Consider the following 19,819-nt stretch of genomic DNA (forward strand, 5'->3'; position numbering starts at 1 on the left):
ATTTCCCCATTAAATCTCCATGGTCAAGGTATCTGTGCAAGTGACCCTGTTGGGGAAAGTGAAACTTTACTGTGGAAGTAAAAAAAAAAAAGGCATATTTGTTTTAAAAATTAAGTAAAGTAAACTGAATAAATTCTATTATTATTTGGTAGAAGGAAAATGTTTGACGATGCAGTATTGTCCGAGTGGGTCATGAGCTAGCTACTTGCTTTACCAGTGGGGCATAAAGAAATTACAAAGGGCACCGTGTGATCGATAGGATTCTGCAGGCAGGGTCACTGTGCATGTGGGTTTGTGTGACCAAAATGCCAGGGAAACATTCAATCAGAGTTAGCAACCCCAGTCAATCTTGAGGCTTGGTGAACAAGAAATGTACAAAATGATAGGAGAAAGTGAGGATGAAAAAATACTTTGATGAGTACAAAAGAAAGCACCTTGTTTTATCTTTTCCTGAATAACATAAAACTAATATATAAAAAAAAGGTACTTGGATTCAGACCTTACGCCAACCTTCTGGGGGCGGGGTAGGGCATCAAATTTAAAGTCCTTAACAGATCCACAAGTAGAGTCTCTCAAAGAAGCTGGGCTGCAGGATATGGGAGTAATCGTCAGCCCGGAATATGGCAGCTCTCTCCCCTAACCCTATCTGCTGCAGGATATCAATGTCCACATCCTTACCCACAGCAATCACCGTGGGCACGACGTTGTGCTTGCGCATGGCGTCCACCGCCTCGCCCAGGCTCTTGTTACTGCTGGTGCCGTCCGTTATGAAGACGAAGGAGAGCTCAGCCCCTAGCCGGGTGGCCTGAGGGCCAGAGCCGGGTTTGCCAACCAGGGTGTGGATGCCGTAGATGATGGCGGAGCCCACGTTGGAGGCCGAGTCCAGGTACTTCATGGCAGTCAAGGAGTCCAGGATGTCGGTCTTGTTTTGGCTGAAACCAAATACGAGCTGCTGCTCGGACTCGCTGCCGTACTGCACCACGGCCATGCGGGCCTTCGTGGTGTCATCGTCGTTTGCGGCCAGGGGCAGGGTGGTGGCCACCTTCTGTACAAACTCCCGCACATGCCGGAAGTTCCTCTCACCCATCCGCTCCGAGCCGTCGATCATGAAGACCAGCTCCACCGGCCGCTGTGCGCACGCTGCCACGGCCAACTCTGGGTTAAACAAGAGGTGCTTGTTAGGTCCAGAAAAGTACAATTGCCTGCCATTTCCACTCCCCTCCCTCTCTCTCCCCTCCCAACCCCGAGTGGCTGACAGAAAACCCAGCATAATGTTTAAGTTAAAAAAATAACCACCCGCGGGCTATAATGAACCTTCTTGGATTTAAATCACTCCTTTCTTTGACCTTGGAAGTGATTACTTGCTTTCCGGACCTTTTTGGAGTTGTACCCACTATTATAGTCTGTGTGTGGAAGTGATAGCCAAGCAACGTTGGGATGATGGTGAGAACATCTGTTTCAGTGACACAACTCTGGTGTTATTTTCCACTGCCTTTGATTTCGTTACAAAATAAATAGTTTCCCATCCCTGCCCTAAAGGTATAGTATGTCGGCCAAGAAGAGTCCCGTTGCTTCCATAGACTCTCCGTGGACTGGCCTCACCTTTCATGGCTGTCACAAGGCCAAAAATCTCAAATATTTCCAAAATATTCCACACCTTTTCGCTGGAGAACGCTCTAGATTTCCTCCCAGTATTAGTGCGATGAAGTGTTCCCTGCCGCCAGCCTCTCTACTCCGAGCACATGCATCAGAGAAACAGCTTCCTTCCGTGTAGCCTATCAGCATTCAAAAATCTAAGCAGATTCCAACGAAATGCTTCCTGAAAATACCAGATCTTAGGAAGAAAAGCAGCCTTTGCTCATAATTCTACTCCGAGGATCCCTGGAGGCATTTTCTTAAATTGGCACCCCCCCTCCCAAGGCCAATATATTTATTATGAGAGTGCAGAGCCCAGACTGCACAAACTAGTCCACATGAAGTTCACCAAACCTTCACCCTCGCTTCCATATCCTAGCTCTTCAATAGCACAGGCCAGCATTACCATAACATGCAACTGTTTTTGTTTCAGACTGTGATTTGCAATCTGCGCACATGCACTCTAAATTTCTTTAGATTTCCTTTCTTCCAAGCCTTTAAATAACACTGATCATCTCCTACTTTGATCCAAAGTGGATGACTTCCAATTTGACTGCAGTGAAGTCCATCCACTGCAGACCGAATGAACCCGTCAATGTAATTTGATGTTTCAATACCCCTTCTCTTTGTTAGCAGAACATTTTGATTATGTTACCCTGCCAGCTCAGTCCTTCCCAAAGAGTGACTTGTGGAGGCTCTAACACAAATCCTCGAAGCACACCACAACCAATGGACAAGCTCCCAATAATAGGAACATTATTCCCATTCTGTTTTAAATTGACTCATGAATGCTCTGTTGAGTCAACAATTTGTCTTCAATACCACAAGTTTTAATATTATGTCAAATCTTATCCAATAAACAAAACATTATTGGAACCACAGCCTCTATATTATAATATATAATATATATTAATATATATTTAATATATATTAAATATTTGAATATTAATAATATTTTGAAAACATAACTGAGGTTTGTTGTGCAAGAGATATCCTTTGAAAAAGTAGAAACAAGGAACTGCAGATGTTGGTTTACAAAAGAAGACACAAAGGGCTGGAGTAACTCCGCGGATCCGGCAGCATCTCTGGAGAACATGGAAAGGTTACGTTTCAGGTCGGGACCAATGTTTTGAAGCCGGCCTGAAATCCCACCTATCCATGTTCTCCAGGGATGCTGAGTTACTCCACCTGTTGAGTTACTCCAGCACTTGGTGTCTTTTTTTTATCCTTTACAAATTCTCATTGTTTCCGCTAGTAAGCTCCAAACTTTCCATTGTTGCTCCAAATACAAATTTAGATCACTTCCCCTTTGCAGATAATAGACTAATCGGCCTATAATTTCCAGATGTGTCCACCTGCCTCTTTCAAACAATGGAGTTACATTGCAATTTTGAATCAAATTCTTAAATGAAGCAGACATTTACAAAATTATGGCAAAAACATTTAATTTCTTTCTCCATTCTCCTCAAAGTCTTGGGACAGATCAATTAAGGAGAAGGCTATGCAACACATGTCACCATAACACTGGAATGTAAAATGACATTTTGAGAAGTGAGATCTGGATTCCTGTTTTGGCCAAACATTACACAGCTAGAAACACCCTGTAAAATGGGTGTAAACCTACTGAACATTGTTAAGTGAAGTACAGAGGCCCTGGCGAGAAAATATTACTTAGCAACTGGCACACACTTGACTCGAGGGAGATGGCAGATCTTTATAAAGACACACATGGCCTCTGTAAGTATCCATATTAACAAAGTTGGTATGATAAATGTATGCCCAAACTGTGTCACGGTGGACTTTGTCTTGAATAACAAAGGTTTACGGAGGCATGTTCCCAACAAAGGCCATGTTACTCTTGCTCTAACATGGGTGAGGGAGAGGAAGTGGGGAGTGGTTGGGTAAACAAGATAGTTACGGTGAGTGGAACACCCTCTCTCTACATCCCACACAAGATCTCCTTTTTGGACCCAGTAACTACACTAAAACTTCACTGACGTTAATCTAGTAAACCAATAGAATCTTATCTGGTCCTGATCATTTGCAGCCTTTTTCCCTCATTTGGAAAACACAATTGAACAAAACCAGATGAATCCATCAACAGATCAGATGGGATCGGACACAATCCTGGATAGGATCACCTCTTCGCTCAATGTCAATCCCAGTAACCCTTTATACACATGATTCTGAAGCTCAAGTTCTATCTTGCAGGTGTGGAACACAATTAAAGGAGTGAAGAGATGGAGACATTTACCAGTTGACCACCTCGCTTCCCCTCCTCCTTCCTTTATGTGTGTGACATAAGTCGTTGCTAGGCCTACCAGAGATGCAATGCTAGTGAGTTTCTGCTTTACCTCTATTACTCTAGTCACTGGCCCATCTGTACCTATACTTGATTAATGGGCTGTTGTCATCCATGTGTATCAGAGTCCGCATTCATGAAGCCCACTGATATAGTCCCTGTCGCTTGCAAACTCAATGGCATTCGTGATCTCTCCTGGGTTCGCTGGTTTAGTTTGTCCAGTTGGATCTTTATGGACCTGAGAATTCAGGAAAGGCTTCTTTCTAGCATTGAAATATCATTGGGAGGTGAATCCTGGATCAGAACACCAAGACAAGTTAGTATTTGCAAAACATTCACCTAAAGGAAACCTGAGTTTTTATACTTCAACAACAACGCCTCTAGCCCAAGGTGCAAAACTGAGACTCTCTTTCCACCCTGTGGTTGAAAAAAACTGGGGGCAGAAATTTGTCCACTGTTGTACCACTCTGTTCATAATGTAAGAACCAAACTACAGAAGTAGAATTCAACATTAATACATCACTTCATCATCTGCTCACAGCTGACAGCAGATGGTCGACTTCACACCAAATCCCCACCACGCCGCCGTGTGCTTTAAGCAACAACAAGGGAATTCCCTCTGTTACTCTGCCTAATACTTATTTCTCAATCAACTTCACTGCAGATTATCTGCTCATTGCCATAAATCTGTGCGTGGGATCTCACTGTGTGGAAACAGACGGCTGGGCTTCCTGGATTTGAACGATAACCACGGGTAAAGGCAGAAGAAAAATGCAAGTTTGTTCTTTTCTATTAAAACATCATCCAGCATCTGAGAATAAAATGGATCGTTTATTGAACAATACATATACATGTTGAAAAGCCGCATCCAAATGTCAGAAGCAAAGCACTGCCAGCAACAGCAGATTCCCCCGCTTAACAGCAGCTGCGTGCGAGGGTTGGGGTAAAGTGTCAGAGGGCTGGGGAGTAATGGAAATCAGAAAGTGCGGGGTGTACTTCACAGATTATGAGCAGCTGAGAAGGATGAGGGGCTGGTAGTTCACAGTCCAGAGGCTCCCCTTGAAACTTTGCTAGGCTCCAGGCATGAGCTGAAGTCTCCAGGATTGGACATTAATCCCCAGTACACAGCCATTGCCAAAAGAAGAAAATAAATCATAGGTGTACTTTCACAGAATAATGCGTGAGATATGCACTATGTAAAATCAATATATCTTTGAGATTCTCATGGCGAGATGCCCATTGCACCAATGTTTCAATGATGGGGAGATGCAGGAGGTGATAATAGTGTGACCTCTCGGGTTACATCAAGCTTGTGTTGGGAACAGATGCAGAGTCTGCATGAATGTTCTTTGGATTGATTGGCCTACACTACAAGTTCAAGTCAAGTATAGATTTCCGGTCATCCCCCCCCTATCATGCCACCCACATTCTGTGTTTCCAGTTAAATGGATCTATGTTTAGATAGATTCCAGAAGTTTCATTTTAGATCCTGTTGCCATTGCACTACCAAACCCAGGCAGAGGATTGGTGTACCCATATTTCTTTCATTATCTGGTTATTTTTTTGGAATAAGTGAGCCAGATTCAGGAATGCAACGGGCCCAGGGGCCAGCATGGAGTCAGTGGGCCAAATGTCTGCTCCTTTTGTTGCTAAGATTCTATGGTTCTGTATTTGTGTCCTGGCATCCAACCCCAACCAGCAGCAGACTGTTATGCAGCAGGGCATCACTGCATGGGACGGCCTTTAATGCCCATCGAGCCTGCCCCTCCCTGCACAGCAGCGAAAGGCTGAGGGACACAATGCTCAGAATGGGAAACAAGCTGACTTTCCTTCCACAGTGGGAGCCTGGGTGTGCCGCATGGCCATGGCGGCCACAGGCTATTCACACGCTTCTAAAAGCACAGCCCCCTCGCTTTGTCGACATCCCCTGTTATGTCGCTGTAAATCAATTTAAACGAATCTATGAACTGGTCAGTCCAATTTTTGCGTTCCTCTCCGCTGGCAAATTTGGCCATTCCTGCAGTGTAGGCCATGGTGGCCACCAGTTTGGCGTAGGCGTCTGGGTGCTGAGCAGTTTGCATGGCTGATGTCAATTCTTGTTTTGTGGACCACCAATTATGAAGGTGGTTTTCAAACTCTGAAAAGTACACGATACCTGGGTTTGCATCGTTACTGTTTAAGTCATCTGAAAACGATTAAAAAGAAGAGTTTAGGCTTGCTGGTGACGGCTGACAGAGAGCACTATTCACTCAGTTACTGGCAAACCTGGCCAGCTCCTCACAATCCTTCTGGCCACAGTTTGGAAAGAGAACAAACAATTGCTCATTACACCATATAACAGCATCACAGCCTTTACAGAAGCATGGAGTACCATTGTGGAGGCCACTGTGGAATGGGTGAGTAAGGAAAAGAGACGAGAGGGAGCAAAGGAAGGACATAAAACAAAAGGAAAATTAAAGAAGACAAAAGAGAGGTTGAAAAGAAGAATTGTTGGAAGAAAGGGAAAATGGAAGTGAGAAAGGAAGGAAGGCAGAAGGAAGGAAGGCACTTGTATTTACATAGTGCTTTTCACTCTCTCGATGGCTCATGTTAAGAAGTCCTGAAAAGTTAAAATAAAGTCTCGCAAACCAGCAAGAAGCAACTGAGGGTCTCGCCATGTCACAGAGAAGTCACTATGCTCCTTCAGAACAGATCTCTGGGAGACGTTGCTGATCCCTCTGAGAGAGCAGGCGTTTGGCATATAGTTCGAAGATGGCACTGCCATGGCACAGCACTCCCTGGGTTCCACACCCCAATGCCAGTCTTCAGCCTCACCTTTGGATCTGACTCAAATCCACAACCTTCTAATTGAGGAGAAAATGTGTTACTGCTAAGCCAGAATCCACAGCGTTTGGATTGAAAATAAATTTAATTGAAGTTTCTAAAGCATCATTTTTTTAATAAAATAAGAAAAGCAGTCTCCTTGATGCATCAGTAACATGTGATCACAGGGTAGTAATTAGTCTTTGATCATGAGCATTGAATTACGAGCAGGAATGAGCTTACTCACCTCCACACACTGGCTTCCACTGCAGCTATGACTGAAGAGAGGTGCGAGTACAACAACCACTCGACAGTCTCTCATTCAAAGACTAATGTCTACCCTGCCCCACTGTTACTGAGGAGAGTCAGTGGAAAGGTTAGGTTTGCAGCCAGAATGAGAAAGATTGTGCATGTAGCTTTTCATGCACAAAACTCATAGAGAGCCACCTAAAGGGCCTGTCCCACTTGCACGACTTAATTCAAAACCTCTGCCGAGTTTAAAGGACCTAAAAAAAAAATCAAGATCGTGGTAATCAACGAACTCCTACGACCTTCCACGACTATGTTCACAAACTCCTACAAACTCCTACGAGCATGTCTACGAATTCCCACGACTATTTTGATGCGCTCCTTATGAGTAAAAAGTTGCAATTTCTTTCATCCCGACCATTTTTTAACTCGTGGACATTTTTTATCGAGCTGGAAAAAAACGTCCTGACTTACCTGATGCCATAAGTACCTACGGCTAGCATAACGGACCACTATGATACATCTACAAACTCCTATGACCTCCTACGGACTCGTTACGAACATTCTGCGAGTTTGAATCAAACTCGGGAGAATTTGTGAATAACTCGTGTAAGTGGGACAGTCCCTTAACTGTTTCTAAGTAACTTTATGCACTGAGATTCAGAATTAATGGCAATTATTGATATTTATAGTAGTTCCTTCTCACAGTTTTAAAAAAATGGGTTCAATTGTAGATCATGTCCATTCATTGCACTCCAAGCCCTCATCCTCACACCCACACTCACCTTCCAGCTCACTACCTGCTAAATCATTTTTCCACATCAATATTTTATGTTTATCTTGGTAATTGTCTTTCTCGCAGTATTTCCTGTAAAGGGTGGTCAAGCACATGCAGCAATCTTATTTAGCAGGACATACAGTTAGCTTCATGCTTTAACTCCACTTTCATATACAGTTCTTCCACTCTTCCCTTTCCACAATGGTCTTACTTAGTTCAGTGGTTTTGCTTGCACAAGGCAAGGCAATTAATCAGCAACCTGTGCGCTATCAGTCAGGTTTACACCTTAAGAAATAATCGCACGCTCTGTCTAATTTGTTCATCCATCCAAACACAGTGCCCTTACTTATTATGACACAAGGCCAATCATCCTGTAGACTTTAGACTTTAGCGATTCAGTGTGAAAACAGGCCCTTCGGCCCACCAAGCCCGCGCCGACCAATGATCACCCCGTACACAAGCGTTATCCTAAACATTTGGGACAATTTACAATTTTACCAAAGCCAGTTAACCTACAAACATGTGCTTCTTTGGAATGTGCGAGGAAACCGGAGCATTCGGAGAAAACCCACGCAGTTACGGAGAACGTACAAATTCCGTACAGATATCACCTGCAGTCAGGATAGAACCCAGATCTCTGGCGCTGGAAGGCCACTGGAATGCAACTCTACTGCTGCACCACTGTGCTGCCTCCAGTAGTTTAGTTTAATGTAGTTTAGTTAGAGTTACAGCATGGGAACAAGCCTCTCGGTCCACTGAGTCCACATCAACAGTTTGCACTAGTTCTATATTATTCTATTTTCTCGCACCCGACACACTTAGGGCAATTTACAGTGACCAATTAACCTATAAAACCTATAAAACTGCACGTCTTTAAGATGTGTAAGGAAACTGGAGCACCCAGTGGAAACCCAGAGGACACCCAAATGGTCATGGAGAGAATGTGCAAACTACACATAGATAACACCCAAGATCAAGCTAGAACCTAGATTTCTGGCACTGTGAGGCTCTACCAGCTAAGCCACTTAGTTCCATGCCAGCTCCGAAGAGAAAAATCTCACCAATCCCATTCCCACTCATTATTTCCCTGTAGCCCTGCTACTTATCCTTTTTCATACATGCTGATCAACTCCCATTTGATTCTCTTGCCCACATTGAGGGTAATTTACACTGACCAATTAACCCACCAATATGTCTTTGCGATGTGGGAGGAAATCCAATGGAAACCCATGCAGTTGCAGGGTGAACACTGTTGTGACCATACCTGAGGTCAGAATCGAACCGATGTCCCTAGAGCTGTGATGCAGAGAGCCTTCTATCAGTGCTGTTCATTTCCATGTAGGGGATAGAGATATTGGTTCCCCAGAAGTCTCCCACTTGCTGGGTCTGAATTTGCAACCTTGGTCACTAGCTATTAACTATTGCGAGCATGCGGCCAATGAGCAAAACGTTGTGACAACACAGCTAGCGGCAGTTGGAAATGAAACTTAAAATAAACCACAAAATAAGCAAGGAAGTACGCTTTCTCAGAGTGGCCTCAATCAGGTGCAGGGAACCACGGTTGGCCTAATTAAGCCAGGCATACATCCTCAAGTTCACAGGGTGAGGACGAGGATTGCCGTAGGCTGATGAGAAAAGGGTAGTTGGTATGTGGTCTCCACTAGTTTGCTCTCAAACTACACAGGGTAGACCAAGGCTCCGATGGACCTTGATTTCCTTTGAGGATTGGCCACAGAATCAAGTAATCTTCAGTCTGTCCCCTGGACTGATCAGGCAGCAGTATTCTTGTTATCCACCTGCCTCCGTCATTGGAAGCGAGGGATGGCACCATTCATGAATATCACACTCGTCTTTTCCTAGCTGGCAATTTTGTGGACTTAGATTAATGTTTTATACTATACAAAAGGAGAGATCAGTTGCACGTCACAACAACTGACAGTCCTCGGCAGAAATCCATGCATGTTCCATCCCTTAGACAATGAGTTATTCATCAAATAGAAAAACACATGCATTCTTTCCTTTGGATTTGACCATAATAAGACCATAAGACATAGGAGAGGGATTAGGCAATTCGACCCATCGCCACTACTCCACCATTCAATCATGGCTGATCTATTTCTCCTCTTAACACCATTCTCCTGACTTCTCTCCGTAACCTTTGACACCCTAATGCCCCTGTCCCACTTAGGAAACCTGAACGGAAACCTCTGGAGACATCACGCCCCACCCAAGGTTTCCGTGAGGTTCCCGGAGGTTGCAGGTGGTTGCCGGAGGTTGCAGGTAGTGGAAGCAGGTAGGGAGACTGACAAAAACCTCCGGGATCTTCCGGGAACTGCACTGAAACCTTGGGTGGGGTGCAAAGTCTCCAGAGGTTTCTGCTCAGGTTTCCTAAGTGGGACAGGGGCATTACAAATCAAGAATTTATCAATCTCTGCTTTAAAAATACCCAATCTCTTGGCCTCGACAGCTGCCTGTGGCAATGAATTACACAGATTAATTGCCCTCTGGCTGAAGAAATTCCTCCCATTCTAAAGGTACATCCTTTTATTCTAAGGCTGTGATCTCTGGTTCTAGACTCCCATTACTAGAAACATCCTTTCCACATATATTCTATCCAGGCATTTCATTATTCAGTAGGTTTCAAAGAGAACCTCCCTCATCTTTCTAAACTCTAATGAGTACAGGCCCAGAGCCGTCAAATGATCCTCATATGTTAGCCCAATCATTCCTGGGTTCATTCTTGCAAACCTAATCTGGACCCTCTCCAACACCAGCACATCCTTCCTAAATTTTGGAAAGTATCACTACAATTCCACATGGGGTAGGGGCCCTAATATTTACAATTCTGTCACCTGCCATCATCTTTCTGCCAAAGTTGTTTGAATTAATTCCTTCAAGACTAAAGAAAAGGGAAACAGAAGTTCTGTTACCTACATAGCTACACCTTGTGTACCAATGCCATCTAAACGTGGTTTCTGCTTGGTCAAAGCAGTCCCTGAAGTTATATAAACTGTAGCCTAAATACATTCTTTCCTATACATACTGATTGCCCATTCTTTACATACAATGTAAGGTTTCAGAGTGATACTGCTACTCAATTTGCTTTGGTTTACTTGGAACGTACCTGCTTTACATGGGAGATCAGGGCAGATGATCTCAGGGTCTGAAAGAAAGAGGAACAGGATTTAAAATCATTCACCTTTCAGCAAGAATCCAAAATCAACCATTTGACAGTAATATTCTCTGTCAAATTCCCTGCCTATTGTGTACAGGCCCACCAGCGATTTTCTGGCACACTTAGTTTCAGAGCCATTCTGGATTTCAGCCTGGGCGCCACATTTTCCAGAGGACTTCCCAGGGGGATTTCAAATGCATTGTCGTAATTTTGTCCAGATCAAAGAAGGTGCCGGATCGCCAGTTTCTGGAAAATCGTATGTGGACCTGTAGTATGTACCATATCCTAACCAGGAGAGCAATTGCAGGCTCCTTTCTTCATAAAGTTTCCCTGATGTAGCGTTTGATCTGGCAATGATGATCTTGTATACCCACCTCAAAGACAGGTTGTTCTTCTGCACCGGAGTAGTTGCATTCCTGAGAAAACTCATGTTATAGAAAAGCATGGCGTAAGGGTAATTGGACAAAAGGGGGTATGGGTTTGAGTATTTCAGACTGGCAAGAACACAGTTACTTTTCCCCACAGGATTTACAGGAATAATGGTATTATCTTTACTCAGAGAGTTGTAGCTGTGTGGAATGAGCTTCCAGTGGAAGTGGTGGAGGCAGGTTCGATTTTATCATTTAAAAATAAATTGGATAGGTATATGGACGGGAAAGGAATGGAGGGTTATGGTCTGAGTGCAGGTAGATGGGACTAGGGGAAAATAAGTGTTCGGCACGGATTTGAAGGGCCGAGATGGCCTGTTTTCCGAGCTGTAATTGTTATATGGTTATATGGTTATATTGTTATATGGTTATATCACTACCGATGGGTTTGCTTTTGTTACTCAATCTAAAAATACCAAAGGCTAAATGTTATATTGCTTCTAATTGCATTCATGTCAATGGAAGTGATCATCTGTTCATTTCAATAGCCTTTGCAGCAGCAGCAAATGTGGTCTTAAGGGATGATGGTTACTGCGGGGAAGTTACTTGGAAAAAGCTTTTTCCCTATAGTTTAAATCCAAGACAACTATTTTTCTGCTTGTCAATTTCCACAGTAACGTTTTAGTGGTTTTCTAGTTCCTGATCAAAATTGTATTATAACCAATTTGGCACATGTAATACAAATAGTGTTCCCCCATTCATCACTTTTGCATGCAATTTGTGTTATGGAAACACAAATTATAGCAGAACTATCGCTTTTTTTTTAATAACATACGCTGGCAGAACCAAGCAAAAAAAAGGAGAAAAGCTGCCCAACCAGGCTCCCAATACATTTTTTTACCTTAGCCCAGGCCAAACACCCAACCCCAAGTTAAATACCTTGCTGGACTTTTATCTTCACTACCACTCTCATAGGTAAAGAGGCTAGCTTGTCTTTCAGTACATCTTGAATTTCGCCACAAGGAACAGAAAGCCAAGATGTTTGCAGACAAACATCTGGAAGGACAGTGAAACGGAGAGGGGGGTCGGGGAGTATCTGTCATTATTTGGCACCAATGTTTACATGGGTTTTGAAAGCTTGTGCTACATTGAAGGGATGGCATGTGTGTGTGTGGCGTGGTTGAGTGAGGAGTGCCTCAGTTATAACCTGTTGTCAGTTCCACCAAAACAGCAACTTAAGAGGAGTGTTAACTGGCCCACAAGCAGCAAATGTTACTATCCAACAAAAGCTTCACAAGATCTCTCCGCTTCTGTATCTTATCCCATCATTAAATCCGACAATGCTTAACTTAACCATTTCATGCAGTAGGATCTAAGTATTCCCCAAATATGAGTTAGTCTATACTTTAACAGTAGTATCTACAACAGAGGACTATCAATTGCTAGGGGTGGAGGTGGGAAGGGATTAGGGGACTGAAGGTTAAGCCAAACTTCTCAAGGACATCTTTAATACTGCTTCCCATGAGCTGGACCTACCGGGGCATAATAGATCCTCCATATGGTCAATGAACTCCTCAGCCACCAGGTCGGCAAAGAGGTTCATCTTCTGCACGCGTCCGGGCTTCCCGCAGGCGATGGACCGCAGGGTTTCGGGGTCCTGGTCCCTTTTGAACATGTCGCCAATGCCGATGGCGTTGACGATGATGTTGTCCTTGCAGAGCGAGTTGAGCAGCGTGTCATCGTCCCGCGGGTCAGATCGCCCATCGGTGATCACCACGGCAAAGACCTTTGCCTTCTCGCGCTTGTTGGCCTGAATCAACATGTCATAGGCATACTTGAGGGCGGACGGGGTCCACGTCCCACCTGCGATCCACTCCAGCCTCTTGACTGCCTCCTTGAATGCCGAGAGGGAGTTGATCTTTGGGTCGCTCAGAAGCACTTTCTCGAACGTTCCTTCGTGACTGTACTGAACAACGCCAACACGAGCTCCTGCAAGCCAATGTCAACAATGAGATTATTGCTAAGTACCAGAGTGAACATGGCAGATGGAAGCTCCACAGACAAATGGGAACCAAACAGAATGCACAGGAAAAAGGCAAAGTACATGGTACATGACACGAGGGACCACCATGTGTTCAAATCCTGGGTCCGGATCAAGTCCCTTTTAGAGGATAATGTTCTCTCTCTCACACACACACATGCACACACACACACACACACGAGCACATGCACACATATCCACGCATGCACATACGCATGCACTCATGCATACACATGCACACACACACGCATGAGCAAACACGGAAGGTTGAGAGATGACATCTTGAATGCTGTGCCAGAGGAGATGGTGGAATCAGGTACAATTAGTACATTTAAGAGACATTTTGACAGCCACAAATAGGCAAATCATAGAAGGATAAAGTACTAGTGAGCGAATGGAATGAGTGTAGAAAGGCATAAAGGATGGCATGCACGTGTTGGGCTGGAGGGTATGTTTCTGTATTGTAGCACACACTTGATGACACAATGAAGGAAAAAGGCAAAATAAAAGTAAAACAATAAATTATTTCATGGATATCCAAGTTATGGAGTGGGAGCATTCTGAACACTGAATAAGGTGAAGAAATGTTCCCATATATCCGATTAGGAGGGAGCTTCACCTAATTTGGATTGCCATGAAATGAAGACCTTCCCGGCTACTGACCTGTCTTAGCATTAGGGTCCTTAGCCATTGCGCCCAAGCGGCTTACGGTGTTGATGACAAAATTCTTCTCCAGGGTGAAGTTGGTCAGTCCAATACTCTCTGAACTGTCAATAACAAAAACAATATCCAGCGGTCCACACTGCTTCTCACAGTCTGAAGTATAGAGAGGGGAAAGAGGGAGAATAATGATGTTTAAGCAGAACAAACCAATAATTTTTGAAACACACTTTGATGAGCTTTGTGAATGTTAGTTAATCCTGAATCAAGACTAATGCAAAATCTATGAATCAAATGCACTGTTTACACAATTCAGTGACCCAGCTAATAACTGGAAGAACAAAGGTTGAATGCGGTTCACAAGAGATTGCAAATGTTGGAAACTTGGGTAAGAAGTAAACTGCTGGAGGATCTCAGTGAGCTGAGCAGCACCTATGGAGACATCATTTACACTTAGACTTCACTTTACTTTAGACTTTAGAGTCATAGCATGGAAACAGGTCCTTCGGCCCACCAGGTCCTCGCCGGCTAGAGATCACCCTGTACACTAGCACTATCCTACACATTAGAGACAGATTACAATTTTACCAAAGCCAATTAACCTACAAACCTGGATGTCTTTGGAGTGTGGGAGGACACCGGAGCATCCAGAAAAACCCCATGGGGTCACAGGGAGAATGTACAAACTCCCTACAGACAGCATCTGTAGTCAGGATTAAACCCGGGTCTCTGGCGCTGTAAGGCAGCAACTCTACTGCTGTGCCACCATGCCGCCCCTGTGGGAGTCGCTGGATAACAAATCCAGCCCATCCTGCTGACTATCCTGTCATTAGGCAGATACATCACTCATGCTGTTCAACTTAATATTCAACTTAAGCAGCAGCTTGGCATCCAATGAGATGTGCCTCCTTTGTTAGCCCCATTCTCATCATCACAGCTACCCACTTACACTGGGGGACTAGCCCCGTGGTTGGACTAGACGCCACCACCCAGATTGCAGATTGAAGATTGCACCCAGGACTCCTCTGAAAGAAACAGCGGAGGAACAGCGAATGCTCTGGTGATGGAAGATCTATCCCAGTGTTCCATCCAAATCAGTCAGGCGGAACATAGTAACAACATGCCTCCATTGTGTTGAGGATGAAGGAGGCTACAAGTAGTGATGGACATTGCCTGGTCTGTCACAACTATGGACCTCCCCAATATGGAAGGGACCTACAGGATACTTTGCCTCAAGAAAGCAGCTAATATCATATGCCACCCTCCCATGCTCTCAACTCTCTGCTACCATGAAGAAGGTGCAGAATCTTGAGAACCATTAGCTCCGAGGTTCAACAACAGATTCTTCCCATCAATCACCAGGCTCTTGAACCATCCTCAACAAACCTAATCACAACCCTATCTCAACACCATGTAGAAACAAGGAGCTGCAGATGTTGGTTTATAACAAAAATAGACTCAAAGTGCTGGAGTAATTCAGCGGGTCAGGAGGCTTCTCTGGAGAAAAGGATGGGAGGGTCCCGGCCCAAAACAGCACCCATCCTTTTTCTCCAGAGATGCTGCCTGGCCCACTTGGTTACTCCAGCATTTTGTGCCTACCTCAACACTAAACTACTGCAGACTTGGCACTATGAAGATTGTACTATGTACTTTTGCTTCAACTATCGGTCTGGTTTGTCTAGAATAACTGATATTTCTTCGTTTCTTAATTTGCTGTGTGTTGTATTTAATGTCCTGTAAAGCTGCAGCAAGTAAGATTTTCATTGTTCCAGTCCCAATGCTTATGACAGTTAAACACTCTTGACTTCCATGCCTAGAATGCATTAACCCCTGTTGTCAAATTCTCTATATTGTCAGAAAGGCCCATTGTAAAATGCACCTGCATTGTGTTAAGTCTTTTGAAGTGTAGACTGTACTCACCACAGCATCCACACGTCTCCCTGACATATGTCATCACATCACAGTCCTAGGAAGCAACAAGAGGAGTGCAGTCAGGAGCAAGAAGAGATGCAAAATCCAAAGCCATCCTCAGAAACCCAACAAAAGGAGACGTTCCAACTCTTCGCTTCCACGCCTTTTGGGTGTAAATTCATTGCATCCCACAACATGACGGGTGTTCTTGGTATGTCTTCCACATACAGAGAAAATGAGCAGGCACGGTCTGGGAGAATTATTTCATTGCAAACACATGCCCTGAGCGGGGACTGTGCACAATAGGATATTGCAACTGCAGGTCAAACATAAAATAGGATTGGCCCCCAATACATGATCAGTTTATGCTCCTATGGAGGTGTGCAACAGTTTCTGGCCAGTGCTTCCTTCACCTTATCCCTAGAACAACATTTTCTGTTTATTATTTGTTCGGCAAAGACGTTGTGGGCCGAAGAGCATGTTCCAGTTTTATACTGTTCTATGTTCTATAATGCCAATGAGAGTATCCAGCAATCAGTAATGTCCTCTCAGGTGGACCATGCACTCATCCAATAATATTACCAAGTGTCTATAAGATAACAATTATGCATTTTTGCCTTTAAAGGCATGCAATCTCACCTTAAGAAAATGTATGTGGATTGATTGGGATGGTGAGCATCCAACCCAAAATGAATGAGTTGTTCATTGTATTTGCTTTGGTTTTTCTGGGGTTTGCCATATTGGGGTATGACACTGTCATATTTATCCAACAATGGTGAATTTGTCAGTAATTAACTGATGTGACTTGCTGAGGATGCAATTACACATTTAAAATGTGTTAATTTCTATTTTCATAATATAGGGCTGGCTAGATGGGTGATACCATTCACTCAAGAGTTATCGGATTAGGCAACAGAGAGACAGTCTGTTTTTGAATCAGGATACAACGTTGGAGCACCATGACATTGACTGTGCTGGGCAACGTATGGTGGGTGGAGGAAGGTGGGATATCTGAACGCAGGTGTTGAATTATCTTGGGTTTAATAGAAGCAGAGCTGGGGATTGGCCATGGACTGTACCTTTGATCCTCTAGCATCCGAATCCCAGTGTGTATGCAAAACAGAAAGTACTTACTGTTAAACCTGCGTCGCCAGGAGGTCCATGAGAACCCTGTATCATAAACAAGAAACACCATTAGCTCAAAGCAAGGAGACATGTCCCCGACAACCTATAGCATTCTCTCCGGGCTCACCAGTCGGTCCAGGGTCACCCTAAAGCAGGATCATCGAGAGATTCAACACAGAAACTGGCCCTTCGGCCCACGGAATCATGGAGTAATTGGGGGTAGAGGTCCAGAATGTCATCCTTCATTGACTATTCAATCTCCGATCACTATATAGTACCTATCCAACTTAAATGTGTAGGAAGGAGCTGCAGATGCTGGTTTATACTGACGATAGACACAAAGTGCTTGAGTAACTCAGCATCTCTGGAGAAAAAGGATGGGTGACGTCGGGTCGGAACCCTTCTTCAGACTGACCCTTCTTGAGTTTGAAGAAGGGTTCCCGCCCGAAACATCATCCATCCTTTTTCTCAAACAACTACTTTCTCCGGCTGGTTGTTCCAAGCATCTAGTACACTTTGGGTCAAAAGGTTACCTCTCGGGTATCCAATTAAATCTTTTAATCATCATAAAGAAAGGCATAGAATCGACAGGCTGAATGGCCTCATTCAAATTAGAGGAAAACATGAGAAATATGCCCTTCATACTATGAATCAAGTTCTGGATAGGTGTATCTTAACATATAATCAATGATACAACCCTTAACAATGTCTCGAGTAGATGTTACTCTCTACCGTCTGTTACAGATATGGTCGTGTCACTCACATCTTGTCCTGGGTCTCCTGCTTTCCCTCTGTTTCCGGGCTCACCAGTCGGTCCAGGGTCACCCTAAAGCAGAAGGAAAGGAGCCACACTGTGAATTATGTCGTCACAGCAGCGGGCCAGGACTCTCCTGGCAAGTCGGCCCAACTCCCCCGCCGTGGGTCGACTTTGGAGGAGGACTTGCCCAGTAGGCCCTGCTCACTTGTCGCCGTTTCCGGAAGGACCGGGAACCCGCCCGAAGGGTTGTCGGTCGACGGCACCTTGGAACCCGCCCGGTGGCTCGCTGGAGTCCTGCCCAAAGGCTCACGGATGGCAGGACCTCACCCGAAGACTCATCGTTCGACGGGACCGGGAACCCGCCCCAAGCGCAGCATAACAAGGAAAGACATTGTTGCCATAGAGGGAGTACAGAGAAGGTTCACCAAACTGATTCCTGGGATGTCAGGACTTTCATATGAAGAAAGACTGGATAGACTCGGCTTATACTCGCTAGAATTTAGAAGATTGAGGGGGGATCTTATTGAAACTTACAAAATTCTTAAGGGGTTGGACAGGCTAGATGCAGGAAGATTGTTCCCGATGTTGGGGAAGTCCAGAACAAGGGGTCACAGTTTAAGGATAAGGGGGAAATCTTTTAGGACCGAGATGAGAAAAATATTTTTCACACAGAGAGTGGTGAATCTCTGGAATTCTCTGCCACAGAAGGTAGTTGAGGCTAGTTCATTGGCTATATTTAAGAGGGAGTTAGATATGGTCCTTGTAGCTAAAGGGATCAGGGGGTATGGAGAGAAGGCAGGTACAGGATACTGAGTTGGATGATCAGCCATGATCATATTGAATGGCGGTGCAGGCTCGAAGGGCCGAATGGCCTACTCCTGCACCTATTTTCTATGTTTCTATGAAGGAGCTGGAGAAGTCAGCCGGGAGGAGGGTGAATCGGAGTAATGCCTCCAGCGTCTTCAGGTAGGCTGCAGGAGTCACATCTGGAACACAAAGATGGCCAGACTAGGAGAGGAGAGGGATGTTGGTTCATGGGTACTGCTCCAGCGTGCAGGACAACCGGACTTTGGACTTTGAATAATGGCACCAACAATTGAGCCCCAGAATATGTAATATATACAAAATGAATTTCCCTGTGCAGCTGCATATGTGACAAATAAAACACTATTGACTATTGACTGTTGACAACCACATTCGTATGGTCCATATCACATCTGTTTCAATTGGATTTATTGGAATATCAGCAGAAAGGCATTATGTTGTTGACGGCCAATACTGTTGCCGACTGTCTGGAAAGGCACTGAGCATTGCATCTGGCCGAGGCTCTGGCGTTTTGGAATTTAGAGCATTGCACTTACCTCTTCACCAAGGTCCCCTTTTAGACCTTGTTCTCCTTTGAGTCCCATTTCTCCTTTGTTACCCTGAGGGGAAAAAAACGTCTTAGCGTTAGACAATGTGACTTTGCTATTCTCTCTGCCCTGCCCTGTGACCTCTGCCCTGAAACTGGATTTCACTCATTTTTTGGTGTGTGAATACATGCTGTGTTCAGTTCCCCTCCCACCAATTGAGAGATTACAGCTGGAAACACCTGCAACTTCCTCCTTATGTAGACACAAAATGCTGGAGTAACTCAGTGTGTCAGGCAACATCACTGGGGAATAGGAATAGGACTGAGAGTCAGGGGAGAGGGAAACTAAAGATATGGAGAGGTACAAAGAACAAATGAATGAAAGGTATGCAAAAGGATAAATCAAAGCCAGCAACGAAGATCAAGGTCCTCAATGGACCACAATGGTCCATTTTTGGGATGTGGAGAAGGGGATAACGAGTGAACCTAATGAGTGAAACAGTGAAACTAAGCAGGACAACAGTGGTCTGGGAGAGAGATTGGACAAGGTTTGTGGGGATGGGTGGGGTGGCTGGGAATGAGGATTGGTGGGGTGCGGTGGTAAGGAACTATGATGATGGGGGCAGTGAGTCAGAGATTGTGTGCTTCAATATCAGCTGCAACTG

General features: G+C 44.5%; 1 protein-coding gene across 3 annotated transcripts in view; it reads right to left on the minus strand.

Annotated features, from left to right (window-relative positions):
- Window positions 1-410: 410 nt before the first annotated feature.
- Window positions 411-19,819, minus strand: part of col6a2 (collagen type VI alpha 2 chain) — a 62,953-nt gene continuing 43,544 nt past the window's right edge. For 2 of the 3 annotated variants that reach the window (XM_033024335.1, XM_033024334.1), the window contains exons 22-29: window positions 19,165-19,227; window positions 17,810-17,872; window positions 17,056-17,091; window positions 15,931-15,976; window positions 14,014-14,166; window positions 12,846-13,298; window positions 10,891-10,929; window positions 411-1,155 (exon numbers count right to left, since the gene is read on the minus strand). In XM_033024335.1, coding sequence (XP_032880226.1) covers window positions 548-1,155; window positions 10,891-10,929; window positions 12,846-13,298; window positions 14,014-14,166; window positions 15,931-15,976; window positions 17,056-17,091; window positions 17,810-17,872; window positions 19,165-19,227 — 1,461 coding nt within the window. In that variant the 3' untranslated portion in view covers window positions 411-547. Of the gene's footprint in view, window positions 1,156-4,749; window positions 6,123-10,890; window positions 10,930-12,845; window positions 13,299-14,013; window positions 14,167-15,930; window positions 15,977-17,055; window positions 17,092-17,809; window positions 17,873-19,164; window positions 19,228-19,819 lie in introns of those variants that run through there. The other variant, XM_033024336.1, reaches the window with a different exon arrangement.

Source organism: Amblyraja radiata, chromosome 7, assembly GCF_010909765.2.
Source record: "Amblyraja radiata isolate CabotCenter1 chromosome 7, sAmbRad1.1.pri, whole genome shotgun sequence".
Classification (NCBI taxonomy): domain Eukaryota; kingdom Metazoa; phylum Chordata; class Chondrichthyes; order Rajiformes; family Rajidae; genus Amblyraja; species Amblyraja radiata.